Source organism: Myxocyprinus asiaticus, chromosome 11, assembly GCF_019703515.2.
Source record: "Myxocyprinus asiaticus isolate MX2 ecotype Aquarium Trade chromosome 11, UBuf_Myxa_2, whole genome shotgun sequence".
NCBI lineage: Eukaryota > Metazoa > Chordata > Actinopteri > Cypriniformes > Catostomidae > Myxocyprinus > Myxocyprinus asiaticus.
Genome location: NC_059354.1, coordinates 51156908 through 51180000, shown reverse-complemented (window position 1 = coordinate 51180000; position 23093 = coordinate 51156908). Strand labels below are relative to the sequence as shown.

The 23093-nt window shown below is 36.1% G+C and overlaps 2 protein-coding genes and 1 long non-coding RNA gene across 4 annotated transcripts in view; 1 reads left to right on the top strand and 2 right to left on the bottom strand.

Annotated features, from left to right (window-relative positions):
• LOC127448275 (acetylserotonin O-methyltransferase-like) overlaps positions 1 to 1712 on the top strand; it is a 30251-nt gene extending 28539 nt beyond the window's left edge. Inside the window, exon 8 of the mRNA XM_051710686.1 lies at positions 502 to 1712. Coding sequence (XP_051566646.1) covers positions 502 to 713 — 212 coding nt within the window. The 3' untranslated portion in view covers positions 714 to 1712. The remainder of the gene's footprint in view (positions 1 to 501) is intronic.
• The window catches only part of LOC127448282 (uncharacterized), a 384406-nt gene that overhangs the window by 275006 nt on the left and 86307 nt on the right, over positions 1 to 23093 (bottom strand). The window lies entirely within an intron of this gene.
• Positions 20676 to 23093, bottom strand: part of LOC127448295 (uncharacterized) — a 51322-nt gene continuing 48904 nt past the window's right edge. Inside the window, exon 3 of the long non-coding RNA XR_007898503.1 lies at positions 20676 to 21874. This is a non-coding gene — a long non-coding RNA (uncharacterized LOC127448295). The remainder of the gene's footprint in view (positions 21875 to 23093) is intronic.

The window sequence follows — 23093 nt, the reverse complement described above, 5'->3', positions numbered from 1 at the left end:
ACACATTTGAAGAAAAAAAAGAAGAATATCTCAGCTCAGTAGGTCCTTAAAATGCAAGTGGATGGTGACCAGAACTTTGAAGCTCCAAAAATCACAGACAGTCAGTATAAACGTCATCCATACGACTCCAGCAGTTAAATTAATGTCTGCTAAAGCGATACGATCACTTTTGGTGCAAAAATAAAAATAAATAAATAAAATAAAAAAAATTGGAAAATCCCTAAATGAAGGTCAGAGCAACAGGCTCTGATATAAATGGTATTAAAAGTAGGCTTTATTTACCTAAATATATACTGTATATATATGAACATGAACATGTTCTTGACGGGTTTTGGCCTTGAAGTCAGAAACTGGTTTACTGTCAGATGTAAATCCTTTATTTAAAAAAAAAAAAATAGCTTACAGCACCTTTAAATCATTTCATATTCAAATGATGGGCTGAGCCTCTCTTTTGAAACCCTAGAATGGCCCGTGTTCAGTGCTCTCGTTTGTGTGTTTCAGGTGGCGGTGTGTTGTTGGTTGAATCTCTTCTTCATGAAGATCACACTGGTCCTCTCACAGCTCAGCTGTACTCGCTCAACATGCTGGTCCAGACGGAGGGCAGAGAGCGGACGGGTTCTGAGTACACTTCACTGCTCACTGCGGCCGGATTCACACATGTCCAGATACACAGAACCGGCAAGATCTACGATGCCATTCTGGCCTGCAAATAAACCCGATCACACTCACCTTACAGATTCTAGTAGAACTTGAGAAAATCAGTATAGCACGAATGAAGGCACTTAACGTTATTGTTTTAACCCTTTTTGTGCAATTCTGTAAGTCAACATGAAATCAAAACTGACCCTATTTTATTTACCTTATCAGAGCGGAATTGTGTCATTTCTGCACCACCAAATGAAATTGCAGAAGCATTCACTGTTTTCAAACAGGTTTCCTGAACCTCAAAATAACCACTGGTTGTTCAAACAGGTGTTTATTTTTCTCTTATTTTAGGGAAACACTCTTAGTTTTAATATGGTACTCTTATTTTTCAACCACCTTTTAAACACTCTTAAAAATAAAGGTTCTTTACTGGCATGCATGGTTACATAAGGAACCTTTAACATCATTGGAAACTTCCCATTGCACAAAAGGTTTTTTGTAGTAGAAAAAGGTTCTTAATACTATAAAAGGTTCTTCAAAAATGGTTCTTCTATGGCATCAGCCCAAACACCCTTTTTAATGAACCATCCAGTCAATTCCTGATGGATAAAATCAAGCACTTCCCTACATTGTTTTCTCTTTGAAAACCCTGTTCCACTCAAAAATACAGTTGAAGTCAGAAGTTTACATACACCTCAGCCAAATACATTTAAACTCAGTTTTTCACAATTCCTGACATTTAATCGTAGAAAACATTCCCTGTCTTAGGTCAGTTAGGATCACTACTTTATTTTAAGAATGTGAAATGTCAGAATAATAGTAGAGAGAATGATTTATTTCAGCTTTTATTTCTTTCATCACATTCCCAGTGGGTCAGAAGTTTACAAACATTTTGTTAGTATTTGTTAGCATTGCCTTTAAATTGTTTAACTTGGGTCAAACTTTTTGGGTATCCTTCCACAAGCTTCTCACAATAAGTTGCTGGAATTTTCAGGTTTGTAGGCCTCATTGCTCACACACTCTTTTTCAGTTCTGCCCACAAATATTCTATCAGTTTGAGGTCAGGGCTTTGTGATGGCCACTCCAATACCTTGACTTTGTTGTCCTTAAGCCATTTTGCCACAACTTTGGAGGTATGCTTGGGGTCATTGTCCATTTGGAAGACCCATTTGCGACCGAGCTTTAACTTCCTGGCTGATGTCTTGAGATGTTGCTTCAATATATCCACATCATTTTCCTTCCTCATGATGCCATCTATTTTGTGAAGTGCACCAGTCCCTCCTGCAGCAAAGCACCCCCACAACATGATGCTGCCACCCCCATGCTTCACGGTTGGGATGGTGTTCTTCGGCTTGCAAGCCTCACCCTTTTTCCTCCAAACATAACGATGGTCATTATGGCCAAACAGTTCAATTTTTGTTTCATCAGACCAGAGGACATTTCTCCAAAAAGTAAGCTCTTTGTCCCCATGTACACTTGCAAACTGTAGTCTGGATGTTTTATGGCGGTTTTGGAGCAGTGGCTTCTTTGCTGAGCAGCCTTTCAGGTTATGTTGATATAGGACTCGTTTTACTGTAGATATAGATACTTGTTTACCTGTTTCCTCCAGCATCTTCACAAGGTCCTTTGCTGTTGTTCTGGGATTGATTTGTACTTTTCGCACCAAACTACGTTCATCTCTAGGAGACAGAATGCATCTCCTTCCTGAGCGGTATGATGGCTGTGTGGTCCCATGGTGTTTATACTTGCGTACTATTGTTTGTACAGATGAACGTGGTACCTTCAGGCATTTGGAAATGGCTCCCAGGGATGAACCAGATTTGTGGAGGTCCACAATGTTTTTCTGAGGTCTTCGCTGATTTCTTTTGATTTTCCCATGATGTCAAGCAAAGAGGCACTGTGTTTGAAGGTAGGCCTTAAAATACATCCACAGGTACACCTCCAATTCAGTACACCTCCTATCAGAAGCTAATTGGCTAATTGTCTAAAGGCTTGACATCATTTTCTGGAATTTTCCAAGCTGCTTAAAGACACAGTCTTTAGTGTATGTAAACTTCTGACCTACTGGAATTATGATATAGTCAATTAAAAGTGAAACAATCTGTAAACAATTGTTGGAAAAATAACTCGTGTCATGCACAAAGTAGATGTCCTAAACGACTTGCCAAAACTATTGTTTACTAATATTAAATCTGTGGAGTGGTTAAAAAATGAGTTTTAATGACTTAAGTGTATGTAAACTTCTGACTTCAACTGTACATCAGATTGTGGAAATAAAATGGCTTCTGTTAGACTTTAACAACACCCCCAAAACTCATCAAAACGCACAACTGAAGCAAGTTTGTTTCAATGATTCCGTCTGAACATGAAAAATATACCTGTGATCATAATTTGTGTGATCAATTGATGTCTGATGTCTAGTTTTGTGTACTATTCTCCAACCTGCTCTCATACAATCATGATACTATACCTACATTTTTGTAAAATGATTTTTACATGGCTCGTTGTTTGTATCACGTCAGTTTCCTGGTGAAATGAACACTAGAGGCGCAACAACAACAATTACTTTTATTCACATTCACCCAAATCACGAATACAACAACAGATTATCAGTTTATAAACACTTTTCATCTGTTCCTCACACAATGCTATCTTATGACATCTAAACACTTTTACTATAGTGCATGACTCATTTTAACGTTTGCATTACATAATCAGCTACATTCACAAGCTTGTTCAAGTGTGATCAAACTGCTCGACTGATAAAGCATTGCACTTGTGATGTAAAAGAGCGGAGTACAAGTTAATATGTGAGCTAAAATTGTCATAGAAACACCACATATTGAGATTAGTTGTGTTTTTCATCTCACATTGGCTTTTTCTGACACTATCAATTAGGTTTAGGTTTAAGGTTTAGGGTAGGAAGGTCGGTTTTGTAGTTTTAAAGCTTGATAGAGCATTAACCTTAAAAACCTCATCTGGGGGGTCTGGGTAGCTCAGTGAGTATTGACGCTGACTATCACCCCTGGAGTCATGAGTTTGAATCCAGGGTGTGCTGAGTGACTCCAGCCAGGTCTCCTAAGCAACCAAATTGTCCCGGTTGCTAGGGAGGGTAGAGTCACATGGGGTAACCTCCTCGTGGTCATGATTAGTGGTTCTCGCTCTCAATGGGGCGTGTGGTAAGTTGTGTGTGGATCGTGGAGAGTAGCATGAGCCTCCACATGCTGTGAGTCTCCGCGGTGTCATGCACAACGAGTCACGTGATAAGATGCACGGATTGACGGTCTCAGAAGCGGAGGCAACTGAGACTTGTCCTCCGCCACCCGGATTGAGGTGAGTAACCGCGCCACCACGAGGACTTACTAAATAGTGGGAATTGGGCATTCCAAATTGGCGGAAAAGGAAATAAAAAAAATGCTGCGATACCTGTTCTTGCTATATAATTGATCACTGGTGATGTTTTTCATTTCTAAGTCGCTAAAAGCTGTAAGAAGACAGAAAATGCGAATTATTGTGCATATGACCCATTCAAGTACCAGTATGAGCTAAAATACTGAACGGACATTGGAGTGTCACTGTCACAGCTGCTTTATAAATGTAGTTTTACGCCTGTAATGTTTTGTGTTTGAATGATGAAGTCGCCGTTTTCTGCTCTCTAAATATTTTTGTAGCTCTGTTACAAACTCTAGTGAGTTACCTTAATGATTACTGCCTACATAGGCAGCATCCTAACTAAATTGGAACCGTATAATGGATGCTTTAAACAGTTTGCCATGCATGTTACTAAACTAATGATGTGATTTCTAATAGGAAGCATCATTATGCTGTCCAGTGTTTGGAACAGCCTTCACATCAGGAACGATTATGCCTTAAAATGATGCCTATGTAGGCAGCCAATAGGTTTAAGAGCAGAGCCCTGAATATGGTGGGAAATGTCCTATGTTCGATGTATCAACATATTTGTTGTGTGATTTGTAATTGTAATATGTGGTCTTTATATGAATTCAACGTTATACAGTAAAGCTGATTATTAGTAAATGAAAGTGATGTTGTTTGTAATGATGTCATTTATAAAGGGAAAGAAAAACCAGTTGCTTTTGATGTGTTTTTAATGTGCGATGGACTAACCGACGTACAGCTGCATCACATGCGAGTTATAATGACGATCACACATGAATGAGTCCAGTATGAGAATCCAGTTACAACAGCAACTTTTCCTCATGTGATGGTGTTTGTTTGATACGGTTTATTAGCAGAACTGCGCTGCATTGTACTGACATCCCTTCTGTTTCATAAAAGAACTCTTTGTGAGGGGAATTTGGTTGCAAGTATCTTTAATTGTCTGTAATATCTATAAGGCACATTCTCTTATTTTCGCAGCGGCATCAGTTTGTGGTAGTTCCCAAATAAAATGGGAGAGGATTTGACACATGGCACCTTACAAACACTTTTTGTCTATGGCAAATGTCCATAATAACAAGACACAAATGAGACTGATTGTAAACCAGAACTGTAACTTATGAAATATGGATAGTCAATAGCGCTCTACCTCTCCGACATATGACTGATCAGTGAAGCAGATAATGCACTCACCCGGTCACTGACGATCCTGTCATTATTTACTCACGATCATGTTGTTCCAAACCTTTATGCTGTTATTTATTTATTGCCTCAATTGGTTATGTAAAATGTGAGAACCAATAGCGTTTGGCATCAATGGCATGTTTTTAAATTTTTATATATAATACGTTTGTGAGCTCTGCATGGCATAGGGGAAGATTATCAATGAATAACAACTTGAATTTCGGTCTGACTTCAGAAGATGAATATAGAGAACAATGGACTACTTTTATGGTGTTTTTTGCACTTTGTCAAACTTGACAGGATACTGTAAATTATCATCCAGCTCAACATCTCATTTTGTGTTTCACAGAAAAAAGACAATAATACTGGGTCAGAACAACATGAGGGTGAGAAAATGGTGACAGAATATTCATTTTGGGGTGAACTTTCCTTTTAATTTAGCCTATTCTTCAAAAAGACTCTTAAATTCTAAACAGAGATGTGTAGCTCACCACAGCTGTTAAATATTCCCACTCTTAATACATAATCCAAAGCTTATAAGAGACCGAGATATGCAAAAGTCTTAAAATGAAAATCTGATATAATATATTTGGATAAGAACACTTCCTCCAGTAGAAGAGTTAATTTAATGCATTGTATCACTGTAGCTGACAGTCTTACGACTTCTTTAGCATTTACATTTAGTCTAGATGACCTGAAATATTCACTGATGATGACGAATCGGAGATTAATGGATTTACACATTTTTAAAAATTGAACGAGTACAGGTGGCCACATGCACATACTGTAGACTGTGTTCAGAACAGAATACTAGCTCACTAATATTGTAATATTGAAGAAAATAAAAGTAGAAAACTGAAATATTTTACGTTTTATTCATTTAATTTTGTACAAAAAATTACAATTTAATTTGATTAAATTTTGTTTCGTGACATGCATAAATTCTAAAAATAGGCAAACATATTTTGAGTGTACTGCGCAGTATACACTGCACTGCCTACTATTTTTTTAAAGGATGTGAAACAATGTGAATTATGCAACGATAAATGATTCAAACAGTAGAATGCTACATTATCACATTATGTTGCATGTTTAATTAGCGAAATAAAAATGCATTTATTGTATGACTTCTGATGAATTGTAATATAGTGGATGAGTCATATAGACCAGCGTCAGAAATTATATTTCCATGAAGGGGCAATAACTGCCCCCTGGATTTAATTTTCTGGGGCCTTGTTTTTAATTTATGTTTTGTTAAAAAATAATTTTAATAATTCAGTTTAATCAGTTCATTGCAGAAGTCCTCAATCTGAATAATTACCTCCTTCAAAGTAAATTAAATCAACATCAAATAATATTTTATGTGATAAAATTACTAGACAATAGAATAGAGAGCATTTTTGCCTCCACATTTTGAATTTTAGGGGCAATTTTGCCACAAACCCTCTTCATTCTAACCCTTATATAGACAACTCTTATGATACTTTTATGGTGTTTGTGCATCCTTTTTGAAGCTTGAAAGGTTCAGTCCCCATTCATTGTAACTGTCTGGAAAAGAGCGACCAGGGCAATCTTCTAAATTTCTCCTTTTGTGTTTCATGGAAGAAAGTCCTGTGGGTTTGGAATGACATAAGGGTCAAGTCAAATAATTTTTATTTGTATTATTTGTACAACACATCGTTTCAAAGCAGCTTTACAGAAGATCATGCATTAACAAAAAATTAAACTGTAATATTTATAAAGTCTTTGTCATCATTGTGTAGTTTGATTAAATATGATTGTACATTTTGTTTAAAAATAAGTAATTAAATAATAATTGTATTTAGAGCTGTGGGAAGGAACACAAAACTCCATAAGATGTTGATTAATGGAGAAAAATAACCTTGGGAGAAACCAGACTCACTGTGGGGGCCAGTTCCCCCCTGACTAACATCATGAATATAATGACAATATTAGTTATTTATGTGCAGTGCAAGTCATGGGTTAAAATTAGTAAAATAAGTAAGTGTTAAGGGTCAGTGTTTAAACAAAGATTTTGTATGAACTGTAAGATTAATGACTGATGTCTTTGAAGTTCATCCTGGATTAATTGCAGAAGTTCACATAGATGCATTGTCCTTTGTTAGTTGGCTGATGACGGCTTTTGTTGGCAAATAATTAATAGTCTATGTATTCCATTTCAAGACTGTAGTCCATCAATAGACAAAGATGATGCAGGCAGAGATCAATGAGGTGCATCGCAGTTCAACCGGCAGGTCATTTCGGTGAGGTTCGGTGAGGTCTATCTTAAGTCCAAGGTTCAGGCAGTGGCATATGAAGTATCCCATGTCTTACAGTTGGAGTTGGCATCAGTTCATCTTCTCTGAAGTAAAAAGACTGAAGTGATGTCTGGCTAGCACCAGCTGTAGTTTGTCATCATCACACAGTGACAAGCAGCAGTGGAGTCCAACACCAATCAGGAATGGAGCTGGATCTGGCCGGCTCTGGTAACCTCAGGATATGAATCCCGAGGTTGAGACAGGGAAACACATAGAATAATATTAGCATAGATGCCATTCAATTTATTGCAGAGTTATAGATCATGATAAATGTTTCTGGTTCTGGCAGACCTAATTAAAGCAGCCTAATTGTGAGTTGATGGATAAATTAGGTGTATGTCTGGCTAAATAGATGAGTCTTTAGTCTAGACTTCAACTGAGTGCGTGTGTCTGCATCCCGAACAGTGTTAGGAAGACTATTCCATAGTTTAGGAGCCAAATAGGAAAAGGATCTACCTCCTTTAGTGGATTTTGATATTCTAGGTATTATTGACAGGCCAGAATTTTGTGATCGTGACGGAATATAGTGTGGCAGAAGGTCACTTAAGTACTGTGGAGCTAGACCATTCAAAGCTTTGTACGCAGTTAACAGAATTTTCAAATTAATACAAAATTTAACAGGTAGCCAATGTAACGACGATAAAATGGGGCTAATATGATCATATTTCTTGGTTCTAGTCAGCACTCTGGCTGCTGCATTTTGAACCAATTGAAGTTTATTTATTGATCTTGCTGGACATCCTCCCAGTTATGCATTACAATAATCTAGTCTTGATGTCATGAATGCATTAATTAGTTTTTCAGCATCAGCAACAGAGAGCATGTGTTGTAATTTAGCAATATTTCTGAGGTGGAAGAATGCTGTTCTACAAACATTGGAAATTTGATTTTCAAATGACAGATTGGTATCAAATATAACAAAAAGTTATTCGCTGTAGAAGATGATGTAACAGTACATCCATCGAGAGTCAAATTATATTTTAGCAGCTTATTCTTAGAGGTTTTTGGTCCAATAATTAGTACCTCTGTTTTGTCGGAATTGAGTAGAAGGACATTTCTGGCTATCCAATCTTTGATTTCATTGATACACTCTGTTAATTTGGAGAATTGTGAAATTTTGTTGGGTTTAGAAGAAATATAAAGTTGTGTATTGTCGGCATAACAGTGGAAACTAATTCCATGGTTCCTGATAATATCTCCCAGGGGAAGCATGTATAAGGAGAAAAGTAGAGGCCCTAAAACTGATCCCTGTGGCACTCCATACTTAACTTTTTTTTGATTTGACAATTACTCCTTTACACAGACAAAGTGGTAGCGGTCTGCTAAATAGGACCTAAACCATGCTAATGCAAGTCCACAAATGCCAACATAATACTCCAGCCTATTCAAGAGAATGTCGTGATCTATCGTGTCGAAGGCTGCACTAAGATCTAAAAGCACTAGAAGAAAAATGCAGCCGCAATCAGATGAACTCATTTGTAATTTGTAACTCTTATAAGTGCAGTCTCTGTACTGTTATGGGACCTAAATCCTGACTGAAATTGTTCATATATACTATTTCTCTGTAGAAATGAACATAGTTGGGAGGTCACTACATTTTCTAGTATTTTCAACATAAATGGGAGATTTGAAATTGGTCTGTAATTAGCCAATTCTCCATGATCAAGCTGTGGTTTCTTAATAAGCGGTTTGATAACTGCCATTTTAAAATTTCTTGGGACATGTCCTAAGGATAGTGAGGAGTTAATAATATTAAGAAGAGGTTCTGAGATTACAGGGAATACCTCTTTTAAGAGCTTGAGTGACGCAATCACGTGGCTTTAAGTAATGTACATAATTTGAAAGCGAAGAGTGCGAGATCAAGGTGACGGGTCGGCTGTCATCACTGCCACTATCGCCATTGAGAAAGAGATCCTTATTGATTTAAAAACCCAAGATGTTCTGCATGATCGTGTGATTATTCATTTATTAAACAGGAAAGGAAGGCTGATTTTCACTTCAAGCAAATTGGTATGTGCTTTTTGCATTGTTATAGCAACATTCAGTGTTGGTTCAAGTTTTGAAAAGTAACTGTGTACCCTTACGAAACAAAATGTGTTCCAAGCAACATTTAAATCGCAACTAGCTTTTTCCAGGTATTACAGACCTCCTTGGTTTTGGCTTTCATGCGTGGATGTGTTTTTACAATGTCAACTGGTATTATTAGTTGACTGCGACATAATTTTTGATGTTCATAGGCATAGGGGGTCTTATTAATTGTTTTCTTGTGTTTTCTTAATGGCATGAATCGCACTGCAGTCCTAGACTTAAAATGCATGGGCCGCCACTGCTCTTTCTATATCTGCCATATTGGGCATTCTAATTTCTCCCTTTCATTATGTTGGCTTGACAAAGCCAACTTGCTGTTATTATACAGACTTGGTTTAGGGTTTTTCCAAAATCCCTAAACTGAGATTCATCAATTGAACTCGTCCTAGAGCTTTCAAGCTATATCCACCAAACTTGGCATAGACCTTCGGACTGTTCTGACTCCGGTTGCTTCTAATTTTCTTACTGATCGGACTTACAGTTTTTATGTAGAGGAAAATCAAATATCCCCAAAAATCCTATAGACTTAAATTGGCAGAATGTTCAAATGGGCCAAGACTCTGTCACAGAATGACTGAGATTTTAGACTCCAAATGTCTCTGAAAGGCCTGTATAACCTTTAAACTTGTAAAACAATTTTAAACAAGGCTTTGTCAAGCAGACATCAAAGTTTTAATGCTCCGCCTTGGGCTAAACTGTCTCTGTAAAGAAGAAATATGCTGCTCTTTGTCAAACAAAGAGAGTTCAAAGTGACAATGGCTGTTGAGCTCCAAAAATTACACTTTTCCATATTGTTACATAGACGTAGCCGGTGGGTTGCAAAGAAACATCACGGATACAAAAATATATTTTTGGGTTTTATTCTGCCAGCTGTTTACAAAAAAATGTAATAATAATAATAATTTTTAAAAAACAGCGGTCGATGTATTGTATGAAAAACAAAAAAGGAAATTAAATACAAAAATTAAATATGGTTCAACGAAATACAGTAGAGGCTAATGTCAAAAGAAAATACAAACAGGGCATTAGCTTACCCATATGCTTCAGCATACATCACCTTAATACATGCTTATAACATTCACAGCATTTTCTGCATTTAACACATGCTTAAATCACTCAAAGCATTTTATGCATTTAACACATGCTTAAATCACTCAAAGCATTTTATGCATTTAACATATGCTTAAATCACTCAAAGCATTTTATGAATTTAACACATTTAAATCACTCAAAACATTTTATGCATTTAACACATGCTTAAATCTCTCAAAGCATTTTATGAATTTAACACATGCTTAAGTCTCTCAAAGCATTTTATTCATTTAACATGCTTAAATCACTCAAAGAATTTTATGAATTTAACATGTTTAACTCAAAACATTTTATGAATTTAACACATTTAAATCACTCAAAGCATTTTATGCATTTAACACATGCTTAAATCTCTCAAAGCATTTTATCCATTTAACACATGCTTAAATCACTCAAAGCATTTTATGAATTTAACACATGCTTAAATCACTCAAAGCATTTTATGCATTTAACACATGCTTAAATCACTCAAAGCATTTTATGAATTTAACACATGCTTAAATCACTCAAAGCATTTTATGCATTTAACACATGCTTAAATCTCTCAAAGCATTTTATTCATTTAACACATGCTTAAATCTCTCAAAGCGTTTTATGCATTTAACACATGCTTAAATCTCTCAAAGCATTTTATTCATTTAACACATGCTTAAATCACTCAAAGCATTTTATGCATTTAACACATGCTTAAATCACTCAAAGCATTTTATGCATTTAACACATGCTTAAATCACTCAAAGCATGTTATGCATTTAACACATGCTTAAATCACTCAAAGCATTTTATGCATTTTAACCAGGCTTTAATAACATGCATAATAGTTTAAACATTACAGTTCTCATTACACATGTTTTTCACACACAACACACATTACATCCATTCACCAAACTGGAAAACACTCTGGGCTACAAATCACCAAATATGACATGATCAATTCCAAACCTACATACCCAGTTCTCACATGTATGCAAAATGTGTTCAAACTCCACACATGCAATCCACATGCATCCCTTCAAAAATAACCCACAACAAACTCGCAACTTCAACCAATGACTACTCTGAACACACATCCAATGCAACTCACAAGCATCCTGTGATAAATTCCATATTTACCCAAAGAAAAAAAACAAATTTGTCCTAACTTTGTAAGCATGTAATTCTGGTTCTGTTCACCCCATCTCCCTTCAAATAGTCTTATTTTATTCCACTATATGGCAGCAAGTATTAGAATTTTTTTCCTCTATCAACTCCCATCACAAAATGCAGATCTGAAATGTAGGTGGTGCTATAGCGCATTTCATCCCTAGTAGGTGTGCTTGTCCACAGACATTCAGTCTGTTTTTCAGTTCATTCACCACCCCCAATTTTACATAAAATATCTCAGCCCCTGAGTGGACTAGATGCTCAATCTGGGTGTCATTAGATCCTTCCCTTTATGGTGATTTATAGCATTTTATCATCGATAGTCGATAACATATTATTCTCATGATTTGATTAGCATACTTTTCCTGCTGGACTGCATATTTTGCTCTGGACATCTAATCAGGGGCGCAACTACCCATTGTGGGTGGATGGGTGCTGATTGTGCCCCCTTTAGTGAGCCGCCAGTGCCCCCCTTTACATGGTACCCCATGCATTGCGTACCTCTGCATCTAAGATATAACACTGGATTATTCACACAAGCAGTCTCAGAGACAAGTAAGCAATGGCTCATTTTTTAGGGAACTACCAAAGGTAAAAGCAGATATAAAGTTTTTAGCTATTTGGGGCTTACAGCAGCAGTGATCGGCGCATAAAAGAAACATTTGCATTTGATGTCTTACAAATTTCATATTTCACTTTGTGATTCTTTTGAAAATCTGTTAAACTGTGGTATTAGGGCAACAAAATAAACTGTACAGTCACATTCCTGAGAATGAGAGCTTTCATTTGATATATGACCTGTCCATTTAAGTGCTATTTTAAAGACTTTTATATTCATATTCATATTTCTACCACATGACCACTAGGTGGAGCTTATTTGTGATGTTGATGTTTTAAGGCCTACATAAATGCAGAAGTGATTGTTAATGACTGAAAAGTTTATATTCTACGCTTTCAAACCTCATATGCCTGACTCATGTATACGATGACTTAAGCATAAACTTTTTTCACGATATAGTGCCCCTTTAGAGTTGAAGAGGTTAAACACATTCGTTTTCAGCCAGTCAGATTGGAAATGGTTATTTCTGCCAGCTTCTGCCGTTTTGTGCACAAATATGCATCAGACATTCCGTGAAAGGACTTGGCATTGAATGTTTAGTGACTACAGATACTTGCTTTTTACAGGAAATACTGATTTATTCTAATCCAAGAAGCATCAGTTTCAGTTCATAACAGCCTGAGGGCAAATTATCTTCATGCATGATTTGGATGGTGCCGGTTAAACCTGAAATCAGGTACAGCCAAGGGAAAGAAAGAAAGAAGCCAAATTATTCCATTCAGTCGGATCATCCTGGCTGGCATTCAGCTAAACTGCACTAGTCATGCATTGGTGATCATGATGCATTTATTGCATGATTGATTATGGCTGTAATTAACCTGTGTGTGTGTGTGTGTGTGTGTGTGTGTGTGTGTGTGTAAAGCAGCCCTTTCACTCAGGATAGATGATGTGTGTCACAATACTAAACACAAACCTTCATCTGAACACTGAATCTGAAGCTTCTCTGTTGCTGTGCGTTTTTTCAGTGCAGTCATTTTCTCTCATTATTTAAATGCTTCATTCAAGTCAATGATGTAATAGTGCGCCAATTAAACCAAAACAAACCCAATTACATTCTCCAATAAATGGACCATTCAAATGTTTTGCTTTGTGACAATTTATCTTCACTAAAATTAAACACATTTACCCCCAAAATTCTCCTGAACATAATGCAAATATTTATTTATTCAGAGTTGAATGTCGGCATCAAATAAAAATAGACACTAGTTCCGTTCCTGGTTTTTTTGTGACCGATTCATCGATGTTTTTATCAAGCTTTCATCAAAATGTAATAGCACGCTCCGCCTCCGAAACCACTTTACTTTTCAGCTGACGTCATCAAGCCCTCTTATTTTTCATGCACCTGTCATATAGAGACATTTTACACCATCCAATCCATTTTTAACGGATAAAATCAAGTCCCTCCCTAAATGTTTCTCATTGAATATCCTTTTTCAATTTGAAATTCACCACATAATGAAAGTAAACTGGGTTGTGAGCAGCATTTCACATAACCACAGCTTGCAAAACTAATCATAGACCTGACAGGGTACACATGACACTCACAACAATAGTCTTACCCATGATTTATTTTTAGCTTGTAGTAAAAAACAAGAAACATAAATAATGTGAGACAGACCTCAGTCAGCCAGTGGCTTCATCCTGCAAAAATATACACTGTGAAATATGTGGAGAATAAACGGATGACACACACATAGCAGCCTAAGGGTCACAGGAGTGACATTTACACACACGGAATGAGCCGGAGGTGACGAGACACTGTCACAATAATGAATGACATGACTTATGATGGACCTTCAACATTAAAGGGACAGTTCACAAAAGACTCACTCTTACTCATGTCATTCCGAACACAAAATGAGATGCTCTTGTTCATTTTCCAAGTGCAACAAAAGCACTTTTATGGTGTTTTTTGAAGCTTGACAGTATAAACCACCACCTACTTTTATTGTGTGAGAGCAGCTCTGACATTTTGCCTAACATCTGCTTTTGTGTTTCACAGAATAAAGTAAATATGGGTTTGGAATGACGTGAGAGTACATGATGATGATATACTAGTAATGACAGAATTTTTATGATTAAGTAAACTAATACATCAAGATAAGTAGCAAGTCTTTTAGATGACAGTGAAAACAATCAAAATGCCCCTCTTCACATTACTCTACTGAGTTCATGCTAAATGTAGCCAATTGTGTGAATGAATGAATAATTCAAATGAAATAAATCAAACAATTGAACCGTGTCTAGCAGTGTTTTGGGAGTGGAGTCAGCACGCAGCAGCATTCGTCTTTATCCAGGAGAGCTGCTAATGACATGATAATTGCTCCTTTCTTGCCGTTTAATTGCATGCTATTATTTGCAATTATACAGGGAGCCAGTAACTAATTGTGTTGAGGTTTTTTATGAGATCATTTTATAGCTCTCGTTATGCAAATGCATTTGTGAGACGTCTCTATAACAGATGCATTTATGTGCAGGTATAGATTGTTTTGTAATATGTCATCAGTGCACATATTCACTGCTGTTCCTGCAGACAGCATCTCGCTTTAGGAACATGAGAAACTTGCTTTAACAGTCTCACAAATATAGAACTACTTTATACTAATAAAGCGTTTGTGCTGGTGGAGATGTGCTGTGTTTATCACAGATCAAGGCAGACACAAATATAATACTTCTCTTCATAGCAACATTTATGGCAAGCCGAATTGACATTTAATCACCAGCAGGATATGAATTGTAGATATCAACAATTCAGTTTTCACCAGATAAAATGCTGATTCTTGATATTTTAGGAATGGGAACACTACTAGTGAAAGTGGTCATTTTTTATATCAGTATAGACTGCTAACATTTGCACTTCTTCAAATAGTAAAAACATAATTCTTGATTTCTGTAACTGCATCTTCACTTGTAGCATGCCACAGTGATCTGTTATTCACTCCTGTTCAAAACACAATTACAGATATCTACAATTCATTTCTAATCAGTTGAAATTCTAATTTCACATATCAGCAATGCACTTCTTACTAGTAAAAATGATCATTTCTATATGAGTAATTAAATTTTTACTAGTGCAAAAATGCATTCCTGATATCAACACTGAATTACAACTAGTAAACATTTTCATTTTTGATATCTGTAAATGTTTTTCTACATTTTAGATTTGGTTTTTCATATATCTGGAAATGGATTTCACATATCAAAAACACTGAGCAATCAAAGCACATTATAGATATCTGAAATTAACACTGAAGTGAAAACCAAAAGACAGAAATAAAAAATGAGCATTTTTGCACTTATAAAAATGTAATTATTGATATTAAAAAATGCTAATTTGTACTGGCAAGAAGAGCATTGCTGATATGTGAAATTAGTATTTCCAGTAGTACAAAATTACTATCTGCAGTTGTGTTTTGAACCAGAATCAATGACAGATTATTGTGAAATTCTAATAGTTAAAATTAAAAAGTTTTTATATCAATAATATATTTTGTTTACTAACTGTAATTTACATCATATTTGATGTCAAGAATTATTATTTTTACTACTGCAAACCTGATTAAATTGTTGGTATCTGTCAGGTGTATTTGGTTGATTCATGTCTTTTATTTTGAAAAGTTTAGTTCCTGTTCCCTAGTCATGTGATGTCTTGTTTTCCCTCCATGTTCATGTGTCATGTTTTCATTGGTTTATTGTTTAATTATCTTGTTATCAGTTCTGTTTGTTCATTGGTTTATGTTCCCCCATGTCCATGTATTTCAGCCTCATGTTTTCCATTGTGTCTTTGTCAAGTATTGAATGTGAATGGGTATGTGTTTGGTACGCTGTAGCCACAGTCAAGCCACAGTCAAGCCTAGTTTAGTCCATGTTTTGTTTTGTAGTCAGGGTTATTGGTTATCACATTTATAAATAAACTGCACTTGGGTTCTTCATCTTCACGTCATCATCGTCTTCGTCTTCATCATTGCCAGCAGCCAGCATACGATACATATCTATAATTAATATCCTGCACGTGACTTGCTATAAACGTTTGGATCATTCAGCAGAAAATCCAGTTCTTAAAGGGACATGAAATGTTTTTATTATTGCATATGTTTATATGGCATATTCAGACCGAATAGGCCTATTGAGGCTTCACTTTTCCATCACAGAGAAAAACAAAACAAATATGAAGTGTTTGTGTATTTACCAGTTATCGCATGTGAATTGGCTCAGATAAACATGCTTCGTGACTGCAGTCTTAGTAGTACACAAGAAAAACAGAAACATATTAAGTAATAAAGCTGAAATGATTTCTGAACAACACTGAAATATTTCATAATCACAGTAACAACAGAAATGAGTTTATGCCTTAACAACACATCTGTATGTAATTAATTATAAAAAGAAAAATATGTAGATATCTTACTTGTTAGCTTTGGTAAAATGTTCCAGTATGTTGAAAGTTCATGTATGAATTCATAAAACAGTGATTCAACAGGAATATTGGTAACACGTTACAATAAGGTTACATTGTTAACACAAGTAAATGCATTCAGTATCATGCACTAACAAGCAACAATATTTTTTAACATCATTAATCTTGGTTAATGTTAAGCTATAAAAACACAATTGTTCATTGTTTATGTTTGTTCATAATACATGAAATAATGTAAACATACACAACTTTTAATGTTAATAATGTATTAGTATTAACCAAAATTAATAAGTGCTATAAAAGTGTTGTTCATTGTTAGTTCATGTTAACTCATTTAACAAATACAACCTTATTGTAAAGTGTTACCAGAATATTTGATGCTTTACACTTAACAGTTATTTCGAACACTGTGCAATTCGTTTGCATGAAATTGAGAAATTATAAACGGTTGGCAAATTTCAGTCACATGGGTTTTATGGTCATATCAAGTGTGCCTGAACTCACAAATACATAACTGTAAAATCATACTTGTAAGTATAAACAAAGCTTGCATGTACATCTAGGTCACATTTAAGCCCAAAATAAAATACAAAAATATGATTTTCTTTTTTTCATCATCAATTTTATTTATAAAGCACAATTTAAAAACAACAACAGTTGACCAATGTGCTGTACAATGTGTTTGCAAGAATGTTTAAAATACAATAAAACCCACAATAAAACATAATAATATAGACCCAAAGACATAAAATAACAAACAACAGAGAACATCACAAGTTGTAGGCTAGAGAGAAAAGATGCGCTTTTAACTTAGATTTAAATATATGTAGTGTTGGAGCAGTTCTGATAGAAGTCGGTAAGCTGTTCCAAAGTTTAGGTGCGGCTATGGCGAACGCTCGATCACCCCTAGGTTTTAGCTTCGACTTCGAAACAGTTAATAAACTCTGGTTGGCATACCTAAGAGCTCTTCCTGGACGGTGTTCACACAAAAGGTCGGAGAGGTATGCAGGGGCTCGGCCATTTAAAGATTTAAATTCAAGCAAGAGCACTTTAAAATCAATTCTAGAACGGACAGGAAGCCAAAGTAAACACACTAAAACAGGAGTTATATGTTTACGTTTACGAACACCCATTAAAAGTCTCGCAGCTGCATTTTGAACCATCTGTAATCTAGATATGGAAGAATTGTTTATTCCCAAATATAGGGAATTACAATAGTCCAGTCTAGAGGTGATAAAAACATGTATCGCTGTTTCGAAGTGCTTGATGGACAGAAAGGACTTCACTTTAGCAAGTACTCTTAGTTGATAAAAACTAGTTAATTTGCTTGTCAAATTTAAGGGCACTATCAAAAAAGACCCCCAAATTTTTCATATGATGAGAAAACAATATGTGGGCCAAAATAGAGCCTTGAGGGGACCCCACAGTTCAGGGGAGCAACACATTTCAGCCCAAAATAAAATAAAAAAATATGATTTTCTTTTGACCATTAAGATTAAAAAAAAAAAAAAAAAAAAAAAAAAAACATTATATATATATATATATATATATATATATATATATATATATATATATATATATATATATATTTACATTTAATGCTTAACATATACTTTTTCTCACTTTACTGTAATGATAGAGTTTTTTTTTTTTTTTGCATTACAGTAATGAGCATTAGAGGGGATATTTATTATTATTATTATTATTATTACTTATTTTATTTATTCATTTTCTCCCATTTTCTCCCCAATTTGGAATGCCCAATTCCCAAAGCGCTCTAAGTCCTTGTGGTGGCGTAGTGAATCGCCTCAATCTGCGCATCTTATCACGTGACTTGTTGAGCGCGTTACCATGGAGACGTAGCGTGTGTGGAGGCTTCACGCTATTCTCCGCGGCATCCACGCACAACTCACCACGCACCCCACCGAGAGCGAGAACCACATTATAACGACCACGAGGAGGTTACCCCATGTGACTCTACCCTCCCTAGCAACCGGGCCAATTTGGTGGCTTAGGAGACCTGGCTGGAGTCACTCAGCACACCCTGGATTCGAACACTCGACTCTAGGGGTGATAGTCAGCGTCAATACTCGCTGAGATACCGAGGCCCCTCATTATATGCTTAATAGTCATTAAAATAATGTCCTGGACAGGTTTTCATAAGATTCACATGTATTAAGTCACGTTTCTGTCACCTGCATTCAACATTGTTATACATTACCTGCTAAAGTGCATGTCAACACATCATGAGTCAAACAGGCATTTAACAAATCTCAGTTCTTACAGTACAAAATGTGTTTTAATTGAAGAGCTTCAAAAACAAAAAGAAATGCCTCGTATTTTCACTGGTTCTTAATTACAAACTGTCTGGGATCCATCAATTCATTCTCTACAAACTGACAAACACTACATACATTAATCTATATGAAGATCATGTGAAAACTACACCATGAGACGGACCCAACTGTGCAAGTACAGAATATTTATTACACAAACATTTACATATATCACAGAAAAATGCGGTTTATGCTTAAAGAGAAACAGTAGTATAAAACCAAAAATGTCTGATTTTACACATTCTGCAACGTTGAAATTAATGAATATAATGAACATATAATAAAAATACTTTGTCAGGATATGGGTTTGTCATTTAACGTGTGCCAAGATCGTAGGAGCCACATTAAATCACCTTTGCATTTCACAATCAGTGCGTTTTCATTTTGTGTTTGAAGTTTTTGAATTAAATGTAGTTTGTGCAGACATCAGGAATTGTTCAAGCAGCATGTGCAGAATTCCCCTCAGGATTTGGCTTTGGAACTTGCGCCACAGCAAAAGTGGAGAGAATTATCCTCAGTACTGCAAATTTTATAATTATTAGTAATTAACTATTTATTGAACATTGGTATCTTTTATCATATTTCTGTTGCTGTTGTTTTGTAAATGCAATAATCCACTCAAGCCAGTGATTTTACCATGCTTACGCTGTTCGAAACCATTTTAATTCACTAATGTGATGTTCTTCCAAGTGAACAGAATATTCAATGAGAATTTTGTTTTTAAGGCGGGACTTGATTTTAGCCAATGGAAATGATTGGATCATGAAGAGCGTTACATGTCAAAATGGCGCCAGATTCTACTTGGTGATGTTAGCCAAAAAGAAACATTGTTGCAGGTGGAATAAGTTGTTTTTATTTTTAAAACAACTTATTTTCTCTAGAATTTTTTTTTCTCTTGGCCAAATTTTTTTCTTTAATTTTGTTTTTCCTCTGAATTAGTTTTTCTCTCTGAAAAAAAAATGTTTTTCTTAAAATGTTTTTTTTAACTGAATATTTTTCCTCAAGTTTTTAGGGACAAAAAAAAAAACAATCCAATTTAAAAAAAAATAAATTTGGCCCGAAAAAAAAAAAATTACATTTTAGAACATAGGCTCAGGAAGGCACAAAGACACCTACACAGTCTAGTGAATTTTTTTCACCTTGCAACAAACATCAGTGAAACGTCAGTGAACAAATTTGCTTACTCATTCCACATTAATTCATGCAATACAAATGACTAATGTACATCAATAACCTGTAATACGTGTGGGGGCCTGGGTAGCTCAGCGAGTATTGACACTGACTGCCACACCTGGAGTCAGGAGTTTGAATCCAGGGTGTGCTGAGTGACTCCAGCCATGTCTCCTAAGCAACCAATTTGGCCCGGTTGCTAGGGAGGGTAGAGTCACATGGGGTAACCTCCTCGTGGTCACTATAATGTGGTTCTCGCTCTCGGTGGGGTGTGTGGTGAGTTGAGCGTGGATGCTGTGGAGAATAGCGTGAAGCCTCCACACGCACTATGTCTCCGCGGTAACGCGCTCAACAAGTCATGTGATAAGATGCGCGGATTGACGGTCTCAGACGCTGAGGCAACTGAGATTCGTCCTCCGCCACCCGGATTGAGGCGAGTCACTACGCCACCACGAGGACTTAGAGCGCATTGGGAATTGGGCATTCCAAATTGGGGAGAAAAGGGGAGAAAATAAAAAAATAAATAAAAAAGAAATAACCTGTGATACGCTTCCCTAATCTCGTTCAAAACCCAGATGTTTTCTTTCTTCCGTGGTACACAAAAGTTATTTTCCTATTCAAATAACGGTTAAGTTTAGGCTTTGGGTAAGGGTTAAACTTGAGAAAAAGAAATGAAACTGAGCGATTTTATTAAAATTTTTCCCAAGTCGTATGTTTTTATACGGGCCAACTTGTACGAATTCACCATCTCATGATATTTTTTGCAACTTTTCATAAGATGGAGTTGGTCCTGTTACGACTGGAAACCAAATCTTTGTTCTAAGCTTCCTGTGAAAAGGATAAATGACTTCACGAGCAGTTACAACACAACAGATGACAACTTAAAAAATGACTGTGCCATTTACAGACAAACATCAAAAGCACAGTGACATCACACATATGACATCAAGGCCGATTTAATGGACTGACAGGACGTGTCAACACAGTGCATGTAGCATTTTTTTCCTCTGGAAGATCAAACAGAAGTTCAAACAGTAAGACACGAACACACAGTGTATGAAGAAAGTAATTCATGGTAATCCATCTAATATCTCATAGACGCTACATGACAACTATTTACAGATTCCTTCTTTGTATGACAGCCAATCACAGCTCTTTGGTAAATTGTCAACATAAATATGGCGTCAACACTCGGAAGAAGGTATCAACAGAATCGAGGGTGTAGAAGGAATCGTTCATTTGTTTTCAAGTAAGTTCTGCTGATGTTGTCTTGTGGAACATTGAACACACAGTGAGTTTTGGAGGCCCAGTGGATGGCAGGTGTTTCTCCAGAGTTGAGACGGAAGTTCTTCATCATAAGAGGTTGATGACGATACAGTTCATACAGGTGACATCCGCCAACTGTCTCCAGATCAGAGGAGACGGCAGCAAAGACGACACTCTCCGCACCTTCAGCTGGAGTCTGTACAGAAACAATCATTAATTATACTTGAGCTATACTGACTTCTATCAAATCTTAAAATCTGTGGCAACAAAACGTATATCCAGTATATAACTGATTTGATATGTATGTCATATTGTGACCATGAGGAGGTTACCCCATGTGACTCTACCCTCCCTAGCAACCGGGCCAATTTGGTTGCTTAGGAGACCTGGCTGGAGTCACTCAGCACACCCCGGATTCAATCTCACGACTCCAGGGGTGGCAGTCAATGTCTTTACTCGCCGGGGTAACCACGGCCCCCATTATTGAATTTTTAATGATTAAATTTTGTGCGAAATGTTTTGGATTGAAATATCAACAGCTTAAATATACTGTACATCGATATGAAATAGCATCCCCCAAAAATGCAAGCACTGTTCATGCAATGTGTTTATTTTTCAATGAGTGCAATTCAGTGTGCTTTAAGATATTTATCATTAATTTTCTTCCATGCATCAGTGTAAGCTGTCATTAAAGCAAAAGTGGGACATACTGAATACCAAGAAAATCTCTAATGTATATTTTACAGTTCAGTTTTTTTAATTCGATTCAATTGCTGATAATATTTTGAATTAAAATGTTTGTATGTAGTTAGAAAAGAATGCAACATGAGACACACATTATCATGAGCTCAAACTCACTATAAATGATTCAGGAATGGAAGATTTCAACAACAGCATATGGACAATAAAAGTACAATTTGATACTCAACTTTATTGCTTAAAGGGGACATGACATGACTAGACATTTGCATCTGACTGCCTCCACAACAACACATCAATGCCTGCTTTACCTTTAATCACTTCTTAGCCCCGCCCAGTAGCAGTGAGCAGTGAGAGAGCCAATCAGAACAGTGGGCGTGTACTGTCAAGTCTTAAAGGAGAGGCAGCACCAAAACAGAGCGTTTCTGACAGAGGATGGAAAATGAACTGAACCTCAAGGAACATATTAAAATAATAAAAGGCATGTCATGACCCCTTTAAAAGGAAGGGTTTCTGTGTGTTATGAAGTACCCTATTTCTGAGTAAAATATAAAAAACTACTATTTCTTATTAAACAGACCAGCACATTCCTAGTATACTAGAAATGGCTTCACTTACAATAAACATTTAAAATGGACCTAAAAACATATATATATATATATACATTTGGTATAATCCTGTCAAGGACATGTCCAGGTCATATTTCGCCCCAAAAT